General features: G+C 39.4%; 1 protein-coding gene across 1 annotated transcript in view; it reads left to right on the forward strand.

The window, feature by feature from the left end:
• The window catches only part of SIM1 (SIM bHLH transcription factor 1), a 103,931-nt gene that overhangs the window by 79,536 nt on the left and 12,073 nt on the right, over positions 1-12,322 (forward strand). The window contains exon 9 of the mRNA XM_042446232.1: positions 7,067-7,232. Within this exon, the coding sequence (XP_042302166.1) occupies positions 7,067-7,232 (166 nt within the window). The remainder of the gene's footprint in view (positions 1-7,066; positions 7,233-12,322) is intronic.

Below are 12,322 nucleotides of genomic sequence, written 5' to 3' on the forward strand. Positions count from 1 at the left end.
ATGCAATTTTGATGATTGCATTTTCTACCCCATGGATCAAGTGTGTTTTTGCTTTGTTTAATAATTGTTATTTTAAAGAAAAAATGATCCATACTGAAATGGGGGGGGGGAGGTTTCAATGTGTTCATCTCTGTATCTAAAGAATGCTTTATGTGAGAAGGTATCCCACAAAACACAGAACAGACTTTTTTTTTCCTCACAGAGGAAACATCATAGCTGCTCAGCATGTGAAAATCACAGACCAGATGCCTTTGTGGTTCTGGGCAATCATGGTGATAACCTTTGGAGAAAGTGAGGCATTTGTCTTGGTGTGACATCTTTCATGGGGTTCAAGATTGGGCTTTTGGCATGCACTCATGCTCAGGACATAAATTTTGAGCATTTTGTTCTGTCATGAAGGAGAAATCATCATGGAAGTTTTCTTCCTGCTATGGGGTGAAATGAGTACCCCCCCATAGTTTTTGTTGTGTATCTTCAAGTTGTTTGTCGCTTATGGTGATCTTAAGGAGAAGCTGTCTTTTCACAGGATTTTCTGGGGCTCTGAATTTATGACTTGCCCAAAGTCACCCAGTGGGTTTCCATGGCCAAGCTGGGAACTGAACACTGATCTCCAGAGTTGTAGTCCAATGCTCAAACCACTCTCCCACAGTAGTCTTGTCATATTTGACCATCCTGAAATGGAGCAATTATTCTGTGAAGAAAAACACAATGGGGGGCTTACACAGAAAAAGCTGCTTTCCTCTTAGAAAAAAATGCTTCCTGTATAGGAAACAGTATTTTCTTCACAGATAACAGGATTTGTGTGTGTGTGCAAAACTCTGAAATATTTTTTCTACATATAATAATTCACAACATTTGAATGCTAGGAGAAAATTGTGCAAGATTTTCATTCATCTATTCTTCTTCTCAACAGGCTTTCATGACTATTGAGAAACCTGTTTTGCTTTTTATTTTTTGAACTGGGTACAAATGACAAATGTTCTTTTCATTCCTAAATTACACAGTACTGGATATTAGGAGCAGTACATTTTAACTTATTTATAAATGTCCTGGAGTTAAGGATGAGGTGACTAAGTATGCTAATGACATTAAATTATGTAAGACAGTGAGAACAAAAACAGATTGCAAAGAGCAATAAAAAGATCTCACCAAATGGAGGGGATGTACATTGGAATGACAAATAAGATTTCTCCATAACTAAAAGTAAAATAATGCGCATTGGGGCAAAATAAATTAAATTGAGAACCCCCAGCTTCACACAAATAGTAGTGGGATCTGAGCTGGCTGAAACTGAGCTGGGATTGTGCTAGGTAGTGCTAGGGATGGAAATAATATTCAAAAATATTCCAAAAACAAAACAAAAAATGGTTGAAATACATGTTTTTTGAGTGTTGAGAAAACCGATAAGAAGAATCTTGGACAAACGGAAATCTTTACAGTTTTTGTGGGGTTTTGGGCTATGTGGCTGTGTTCTGGAAGGGTTTATTCCTGACATTTCACCAGCCTCTGTGGCTGGCATCTTCAGAGAATGCTGGCATGGAAGGGAGTGGGGTGTGTGTGTGTGTGTGTGTGTGTAGATACACACACACACACACACACACACACACACACTGTGTGACTCTTGGTTGAGAGGAAGTGATTTGCATGTTAATCTGTATGTTGAGCTGTAAAAGCCTTCGACTCCACACTGAAAATCTTTACAGTTTGGGAATTATTTAGCACAAAATTTGCACATGGTTGTTTAGTCAGAAAATAGCATTTACAGTGCAGAAAATAATATTTCTATCCAGGAATATAATTTCATGTGCAGAAAATGTTTTCTGCACAGGAGATGCTGTAATTGGGGATTTATTCTGCACAATATTCACACATGTTTGGATTTGCATAGAAAACATTGTTTTCTGTTTTGGAAGCTTTTTGTGCAAAGGAAGTACTATTCCTGCATAGCGGTATTATTTTCAATGCAGGAAATACTATTTCCTGCACAGAAAATGCTATTTCCTGCACAGAAAATGCTGTTTCAACACAAAACAATCATGTACAATTTTTGCACAGAATATGCTTGAATTGCAACTAGGCTTTGAAAATTGCATAGTTTTTGAAGACTTTCTTGCAGCAGGAAGAAAATTGTTAAAATTACTCATTGCTTCTTTCAAGGAGAAGGTTAGTGGAATATTACTTCCATATCTCAGTTGACCCAGCTTGGCCCTACATAAATAGGAGCTTTGGAAAACTGCAAATTCCATGTTGGCCAAAATTAGAAAATGAATGGAAAATAAAACTGCCAATACCATCTTGCTTCTATTCAAATCTATGGTGTGACTGCACTTGAATACCGTATACAGTTGTGGGTCTCATTCATACTATACAATGATAGCACTGTTTTTCCACTTAACTGCCATGGTTCCATGGAATTCTGGGAATGAATGTGTATACACACACACACACACACACACATGTATGTATTTTGTGAGGCATTCAAGGAGCTCTCTGTCTGAGAATTTTAAATCCCCCTTCCTAAACTGAAAACCCCAGGGTTCCTTTGCCTGTTGTCATGGCAGTTAAAGTGAAATATAGTACTATAATTGTGTAGTGTGAATGGGCCCATGATAACCACAAGTAACAAAAGTATACTATGGTATGGAGCTGGAAAAGGTTCAGAAGAGAGCAACCAAGACAATCAGGTTACAGTGCTGGAGGCTGTTTAGGTTAGAGATGGGTGAGTAGGGAGAGACCTGAAAGGGAAGTGTAAAATTATGCCTCATGTTTAGGAGGCAGATAATCCCATAAATTCTAAAATCAGGGTAATCTGATGAAACTGAAAGGTAGGAGTTTCAAGACAGAAAAAGGGAAGTCCTTCTTCTCACAGTACAGAGCTAAACTGTGGAATTTAGTGTCACATGATATAATGGTTGTTGTCAACTTGGACCCTATACAGACCAGCTTGAAAGGCTGGCCTGTGGGTGGAGTCAGGGTGCAGTGTCCTGACGACACATGCCCTGACTCTGCTCCCAGGTCACCATGATGCTGCGTGCCACTCCAGATGGTATGCAGTACCATGGCGCACCTCTGGTGCTGTGTCCAGATGACACAGTGTCGAAGGGACACCATACAGCCACGCTGCAGTGGCTATGACACCTTTTTGTGGCTCCTTTTTGCACCCTCCAAAGGCTGGATCGGGGCCATGGAGTGAGGTTGCCATGGGCCTGATCCAGCCAGGAAAGGGGTGGCGTCCCATCGCCCCTTATGAGCAATCTGTACAGCCCCTTGGATAGTTTTAAAAGGATCTGGACAAATTCACAGAAAGTGGAGCTATCAGTTGATACTAGTCAAGATGTAGACTGTATGTATTGTTTTAAATACAAGAAGCAGTATGCTTCAATAAATCAGTTAATGAGGATGACTGATGGAGAAGATGAATTGAGGGTGCTGTTGAATCAGTTTCTGCCATTAGCACCATGATAGAAGTGTAGTGGGTGCAAATTGCACTGGGCTAAGTGATCAGAAAGGGTGACACCAAAATGATTTCCATATGTGAGAAGGCAGTTGTTCTGTCCTGGCCAGAAGGCAGGAAGTTTGGCTAGCTGGCAATGCTCTTCTCCATGCCTTGTGTTTCTCTGTCCTGTAGCTTAGCCTGGGACATTCTCCCCCCCGCCATTCATCTTTAGCTACCCTGCCACTTACTCTGCTTTTGCTGTCTCCTTAAACCCCAGTATAAGGGCCACCTCTAGGAAAGTTAGAAGGTAGTAGAGAGGAAGACCACATGCCAGATGGATATACTCAGTCAGGAAGATCAAGAGTCTGAATTTGCAAGACCTGAGCAGAGCAGGGGGTCTTAGAGAAGTTTCATACACAGGGTCACCATGAGTTGGGTTCAACTCAAGGGCAGTTAACAACAACAACAAACTTTTCTCTCCCCTCTTACTCGCCAGACTTGGCATGTGAGGTAAGGTCATGGAGCAATGTCTCTAAGTGGCTATTGCTTCTGGCATTGTGGTGGTGGCCAAGCAGCAAAAGCTGGAGAGTTGAAGGGTGAGAAAAAGAGGAGTACAACATTTGTACCTTGAAAGGCTTTTTGCTCTCTCTGCTCAAGGTAGTAACCAGAGTAGGAGTTCCCATCTGCCTAAGGAGGCTGCTCGAGTTGAAGGTGTAAGAGGCAAAGCACTGCCCTCTGCCTCCCTTTTTTCCCTCACTTTCCTCTTTTTTCCCTCTCCCACCCACCTGCTTGCCAAGGTGCTTGGCCTGCAAAACTATGCATGTACCTTCCTCTTCTCAGTCAAAAGCCTTGGATGCCATGTCCCACGTCCTCCTTCATATGTTGCCTCATGGACAGATAGACACAGGGTCAGTGTCAGTCTCTCTCCTCCTTCCTCCTAGTATTCACGTTAGATTTTTCAGCCTTCTGAAACTTTGCCTCATTGCTACTGTTTTTAAAAACATAAGGAGAGCTACAGGATAGCAGCAAATAGACTGAAGCGAGGAACGTTGGAAGAAGAGGATTTGTGGATTTCATTTTTTCCTTCTGGGAGAAAGGTGACATAAAAATGAAATAAATATAATGAATAAATTAAAGCCCCACTTACCTTTTCTAGTTTGCTCTCAGTAGTATCAACCTCTGGGTAACACTCCTGATGAGGTTTTAATTGGCATTAAAAAAAAGTTTTGTGCATTTCCTATATTGATAAATACCCTTGCTGATATAAGGAATGCCATGTTAATTTTCTATACTTCTGCTGTAAGGTAACTCAGGGGCCAGCATGCTTTCATCAAGACAATGGGCCATTTCTGAGCTATATGGCAAGCCATTTTGTATGCAGAGAGGAAGAGCTGTCATGAACCTGTTGTTGTTTTGAACCATAGGTTGTTTCTGATTTATGGCAACCATATGTCGACTCTATTATGGAGTTTTCTTGGCAAGATTTGTTGAGATATGGTTTGCCACTGCCTTCCTCTGAAGCTGAGAGAGTGTGACCAGCCCAGGGTCACCCATTGGGTTTATATGGCTGAGTGAGGATTTGAACCCTGATCTACCAGAGTCTTAGGAGTTTATTCAATGTACTTTTCAGCCTGATCCGGGCACACAATGGGATCAGGCTGGAATGGGGGAATATGGGTTTTATTGCACACAAAATTGCTGCTGTACTGCTGCCCGACCATCACCTGTCCCTCGGCCGTGCTTTGCCAGCTGATTTTGTGGTAGCAAAATCTCCGGGAGAAGCATGGCTGGGGGACAGATAATGGTAGGGCAGAAGCACAGCAGCAATTTTGTGTGTGATAAAACCTGTTTCTCCCTGTTCCATACTGATCCCATCCCATGCCTGGATCAGGTTGAAAAGCACATGTGATAAACTCCTTAGTCCAACACTCAAACTCAAACACCATGCTGTATTTCCACGAATGGCTCTCCATTAATCTCTGCATGCCAGAAAACAACACTTAGTTTGTTGTGAAGTTTTTAAAGGGTTTGTATTGTGTGAGTCACCTTGGCTCCCTTTCTGGGAGAAAGGCAGCATAAAAATGAAAAAAAAAACAAAAAACAAATAAATAATAAAATTAAATCGACATCTTTACTTGAATTTACTTAAATAAAACTATTTAATTTAAACAATACTATGTCATTATACAATGTTAAAATATGAAAATACATGAATGTGTGAATGAAAATATATGTACAGTATTAAACAAACAAAATATTTGTATTTATATACTAAGTTGCATGGGGGGCATGGCATCTGCATATAGATGTAAAGGGAGCACAAGGGCAAAAAGTTTGAGAACCACTGTCATTTATTATCATTCAAAATATGAAGACTTTTATGCTTGCATAAAGTGTACACAGACATTCTCATCCACGCGTTCAGTGTAGCTGACTATCAAGTAAGGTTGTATGAGATAGATTGCAGGCAACTTTTATTATTCTTGAGAAGGATCAACAACAATTACTGTCTTACCATTTCTTATAGCTTAATAATTCAGTACATTTCTGGCACAATGACTTTCTGAGCTAGACCAGGAGCTGAGGGAGAAGATTAGCCAAAGACAGCTGCCATTTCTGCACTGTTTTGGAGAAAACCGTCATTGCTCTTGTAGCTACAGTTTTATGAGTTGCTGTGCAATTGCTTTTAGGCTGGAAACAGAAACATGTTTCACTAGGTGATGACTTGTGATTTTGAAAAAGCTCTAGAAATATGGAAAGTGTCTTCCAAGGTCTTTTCATATGGATAGAATAGGCTCAGTGCCATCTCATCATTTAGTTACCATCTCATTCGGTTTTCTGAGTACATGCATGATCTAAACTTCATCCTGGTGTGACTCAGTGTGTGCTCCTATCTAGATGTGTGGCCTAAGACCTACACATATTGTAGTAAGTAAAAATGGTCTGAGAGAATTCAATCTAAATGAAGATTTCAATTATTTATGTTTTTTACACTTGGTTTCAGCTTGGAAAAGAACAAAGAGACAGAGAAACCAAAAAGGTGCCCTTGGAACAATGTTCATTGAACAGATGGAGGACTCTTTGTAAAATCTAACCCAGAAATGGGGAACATTTGGCCTTCCAGATGTTTTGGATCAGTTCCTAGAAGCTATAGTCTGTGTAGCCAATGGTAAAAGATTATGGGAATTGTTGTCCAGAACAACTGGAGGGCTGTAGGTTCTCCACCCCTGGATCTGGGCTAACAATACGGGTTCCTGCTGAGGACAGCTAATATGCATGTAAAATTGTTTTAGCTGCTCCTTATAGATAGTGGTAGGAATAAGATGTCAGCATAAGTGTGGTGTAGGCAATGGGGGAAGTAGAAAAAGGGCTGCAGACACAATCACTGTGAAGAAAATATAGTGCTACTGAGTGACTCTGGAAACAGTGCAAGTGCCAGTGTGTTGAACCAACATGAGTCCAGACACTGAGAAAGAACATTCTACTTTAGATGTACTTTCGTAGTCTCTTGTTTTATTCTCCCTTTCTTTATTTCTGTAATCCAGAGAGAGACACATGTACCTGATAAAGGTTTAGACCTGGTTTTTCGGGATGGTATTAAATATACTTTATTTTTTATCTTTAATCCAGGGATACAGAGTACAAAGGACTACAGCTTTCACTGGATCAGGTTTCGGCCACAAAGCCATCATTTCCATATGCAAACACAACTCCAACTATAACTGACAATAGAAAAGGAAGCAAATCACGCCTTGCAAGCACAAAGTCAAAATCTAGGACATCGCCATATCCACAGGTAGGATGATTGCTTCCACCTCTTATTTATCCTTGTATTTTTTTTAATAAAATATTTGAAATACACATATTAACGCCAGACCGTCTAGGATAGGATGGCTTAATAATTTAGAGCAGAATGGTTTGAGAATGAACAAAGGACTATTCCACCCCACGAGAGCACTTTCTATAAAAGTTTAACATGCATAACATGCTTAACATTAAAAGAAAAACATGCACATCTTTCCCCTTTGGTGAGATATGTATGTTCCAGCTGTATTCTGTGTTAATATAACCACATTTAGTTTTTCTTTGTAGGTACCGGAGCTTCCCTTATTTCAATGATGGGCAATTGCCAGGGGATAGAGGTCTTGAAAGGCCACCCTAAGCCATTGAACCTGAGTCCCCATAACCACAAAATTTTAACATCAATAAGTTTCCTGTACCTCCTGGGGGTCATGGGGGGCAGGTTTGCCAGATTTATGACTCTCTGTGGGCTGCTTTAAGATTAGCCAAAGCCTTTTAAAAAACAAGAAGTCATCTTAGGGGATATGGGGATGGCAATTTCGGGGAAGAGGTCCTTTCAAAATGCTCTTAGGATCGCATGTGGCCCATGAATTGCATTTTCCCCACCCTTCCTTAGACTAAGGTGGGAAAAGTGTGGCTTTTCAGATGTTGTTAGACTACAAATCCCATAATCACCCATCTTTGCTCTGCTGGCTAAGGACTGTGGGAGCTACAGTCCTGTCTCATTTGGAAAGCACAAACACAAGCATTTTCTTGTGAACAGCCCCTCACTCCATTAGGAAACTTATAGATGTCAAAAACTTCTCCTAAGTGCCTCAAATAAATGCAAATGTAAAAAAAGCCCCAAGGATTAAAACTGAACATTTCTGATGTCTTAGTTGAATTAAAATGCCATTAGAAATAGTAGAGGTCACCCTCCCGCAGATATTCAAGGACACGGCTCCCAGATCCATGAGTTAGGAGGGGCAACTATACATCCTAGTGAAGGTGTTTTTGAGCCATAGTCATTCTGAATCTCCCCAAATATTTTATTTTGAAATTATTTTTATTTTATTTTATACTAATTCAACAAACAATAAACACAAATATAAACATCACATTTCCATGAAAATAAAAATACTCCAAAAAATAACAAAACAACAACAATATTATGATGTCATTTCTCTGTATCCAGTGTGCAGTTCATTGTAGTTTTTCAGTTCCCTTATTTTGAACATCTTGTGTCTTCCCTAGATATCAACTCATTACAGTTATCTGTATCTGCATCAAAAATATCTCATCAAAGATTAGTAATTTGACCTGGTGGTTCTGTTATTTTTTTGTTTGCATTTACATATTGAATAAAGGGGTACTATATTGACATCAATCCTATTTTTTCTTATTGATTTAAAAATAATGAATAAAGAAATAAAGAAACATTTCCTATGCTGTGCTATGCAGAAGTATTAGTAAAAACACTGACATATAATCATCTTGATAATCTGGGGCTGCTATTTCATTATAATGATCACATAGTGAACAGTACTCTTTCAGTAATGAAAACATATAGGATTTGGTTCAAACTTTAAAGTTTCTTTCAATAATTCACTTTTAGCACTCTTGTAGAATTGAGTATAATCCAGTGTTTGGAACTCCATTTGAAATTACAGAACTGAAAACTTATTCATTGAGATAACCACCATTGCCTATGAATGTCAATGGGATATTGTTATATTCCCATGTAATGAACACCAAGGTCCCATTTCTTCTTGGCTCAGAAAGACTGAAACTCCCAGCGTGCCTCACCACAAGGTACTCTGGTTGGGGCTGCTGCATTTGTAGTCCATGAACATCTGGAAAACTGCTCTCAGATGCTCCCACCCATGATCTACAGCTATTTGGCATGCTGTTTCCTTAATTTAGGCACATCCCACGTTGATTAAAAGGACTGTATAAGTAATATATGTAATATACTGGATTTCATACCAGCAGACTTTGCCAACGTTGAAAAGAAAAGGGGGAAATAGCCCTTTTATTCTAAAAGTGGCTTCCAAACTGGTATGGACTCACCACCAGCAGAGGTTATTTTAATGGTCATGCTGTATTACTTTAATCTAAGCCTTTCACCATCTGTTCTGCCTATAACAGTGAATGCAGAAAGAACACACTTTACATTTCAGGGTTACATTAGTAAAAGCAAGATAAAAGTGATTTAAAAGCATGCATATGTTCTCAGTACAATGTAGGCTGCATCTGTGATCACCCTTGTGTCTGGGACACAAATCAAGAGGGAAGCTACAAATGCCTAGTGCTGCAGAAGTTTCTTTCTAGCAAGGGAGACTTGGAAAAGGTCTCTCTTTGCACAGACATCTTGTCAGGCTGCGGGAAAAGCTTGACATATGGTATATTAGTTAAACACCAGACACTACCTAAAGTCAGGTGTTGTCCTCCGTTGGATGTTGAGCATGGAACCCATACCCTCCAACTGTTCAGATTTTGCAGAAGCAGTCTCAGTTAATCTTCTGTTAGCCCACTTTTTCAGCTGCTTTAAAAATGCCCCCATTTCTCTTTCCTCTTCCCACTTCCCCCCTTTGTCCTTGGGGTTATTCAGATGGTGAAAATAATTTGGGTTGAATCTTTGCTGTTCAGATGCATTTTGTATGCATCCAATTAAGGTTTTTTTTGGGGGGGGGGGGCTGCCAATAAAACCACTTAACCTGGTATAATCGATATCAGAGTTTTTCTCGGGTTATAAAAAAAGATTTGCATCATTGGCAATGTGAATAACCAATGTGGATAGACCCAGGATAAACTGGGCTAAAACTCTGCATGCCTTGAACATATTTCAAATACATTTGCATTGTTGATGCCATCTTTATTCAAGTGCTGGCACATGCAAGCACCCAAACTTGCATAGATGCATATATATGTGTTTCAATACTGTTACTAACAAACCCAGAATGTGTGAGTGAGATTATTTGCATATTCATGTCTGAATGATTCCCTTGGCTTACAAACTGAGTTCAAACTGCAACTGTAATTTGCATTTAATTAATTCAGCAGAGAAAGAGAGGAGGGGGTGGATTCTTGACCTTCCCAGTAGACTCAGACAATAGCTGCTGCAACTTCTCCTAGCTTGTGTGTTCTTCCGTATTACTTACTTTTGCTTTTTGAGCACATTCTGAAGTTGCTTGGCCAAATGTGGCCCACTTTTTATCTGTGTTGAAGGGTATGGAAACAAAATATTACAAGTGATAAAAATCCCCTTTAATGTTATTTTTTTAAAAAAGAGGGTGTAACAAAATGATATGCTAAAAGTAATGTACAAAGTTAGAACACATGCCTAAATCCTATTGCCTAGTCTTAACTAGAGTAGAACCATTGAATCAAATGTTAACTTGTCAGTCAAGAATCAGGCAAATCACACTGAATCCAGGGAGTGTATTGTAGTAACATAGGATTCAAGCCAAAGCTACTTTTCTGGTGGGATAAGTAGCTTAGAAAGTTACTTTCCACAGGGACATTAAAAAGGAAATTTGGAGGCATTTTGATGAATTGTCTCCTCCCTGGAATGCTATTCCTTTATTAAAAAAATCTTTTTAAAAAAGAAATTAAATATTAGCAAACATAACAATTAAATATGTAATAAGCCACTATATATATATATATATAGCACATTGTAATGAGGAAAGGCAACAGATTACTTCTTAAATAGTATAATGATAAATGGGAATAAATTACTTTTTAAAAATGGCTTTCTAGGTTGTGACAGGAAGGGTGCTGATATCAAAGTCCTTTATGGGGGTGTGTGGATTTCTGTGCTGCTGTTAAATGTTACCCAGCAGGGAATGTGCTGGTGCTTAGTAGCTTAATGAAGTTACAGCCCAACAGATACTTAAGTGTCATGCTTAAGTTCTATTGCAATCGGCAGCCTAAGCTTTGTCAGCCTCGCTTCTTAACCTAAGTGTTATACAGTACAGCTTTGTAACTTGTAAGCCGATACATTCTGTTGAATCACTCCTTGTTGTTAGAGGCTAAGAGTATAAGCTTTGGAGCTCTTTCAACAAGAAGGGGGAAAAAGAAAGCCAGACACTCATAAAATGTATCAACTTTCCCATTTTGTCTTGATATTTATATAAAGCTTTAGGTAAAGAGAGATGCCATGAAAGACTTTGCCTCATGTTGGCTGCAGTCCAGCAACCACTTAGAAGGAAACCCATGTGACAAGCTCTCTTATTGCATGGGGAATTTTTGTAGCCACCCCAGCCAGGGCGAGCTTTCAAGAACCCAGGATTATTAATCAGAACCTAATCTCAGACAGGGTTTATCTTGGTATCAACTTCAGTTGATATGCCAACTGCAACCCTACCTCAACCGAAAGGACCTTGAAGCTGTAGTACATGCTCTGGTAATCTCTCATCTTGATTTCTGCAGTGCTCACTACATGGGGCTACCCTTGTATCAAGTTTGGAAGCTCCAATTAATGCAAAATGCAGCAGCCAGGTTGGTCACCGGATTCTCGAGATTTGACCACGTAACACCTATTCTGAAAGATCTACACTGGCTTCCAGTTAGCTTCTGGGCACAATACAAGGTGTTGGTTATTACCTTTAAAGCCTTACATGGCTTGGACCCGAGTTACTTACAGGAACGCATCTCCCTATACAATCCGCCCCACACTCTTAGAACAAATGGGAAGAAATTTTTAGAGTTACCAGCATCAAAATATGCTTCTACTTCCCAAAAAGCATTTAGTATAGCTTTCCCCAGACTATGGAATGGACTCCCAGAGGAGATCCGCCTTGCTACATCCCTGAAAACTTTCAGGAAGGCGGTTAAGACAGAGTACATACCCACCTGACCTTCTATGATTTAAAGACTGTTTCTGTATGGAATGAGAGCATCTGACTCCATGATTGTTGATATTATGTTTTTAACTGTGGTTTTCCTGTGTGGTAATAATATTGTAATGTTTTAATTGTATTTTTTAAACTCTGCTGTGATCCCTCCTCAATCCAATTGGGAGAGGTGGGAAGATATAAATAAACTCTATTATTATTATTATTATTATTATTATTATTATTATTATTATTATTATTATTATTA

Source organism: Sceloporus undulatus, chromosome 1, assembly GCF_019175285.1.
Source record: "Sceloporus undulatus isolate JIND9_A2432 ecotype Alabama chromosome 1, SceUnd_v1.1, whole genome shotgun sequence".
In the NCBI taxonomy this organism is placed as follows: Eukaryota; Metazoa; Chordata; class Lepidosauria; order Squamata; family Phrynosomatidae; genus Sceloporus; species Sceloporus undulatus.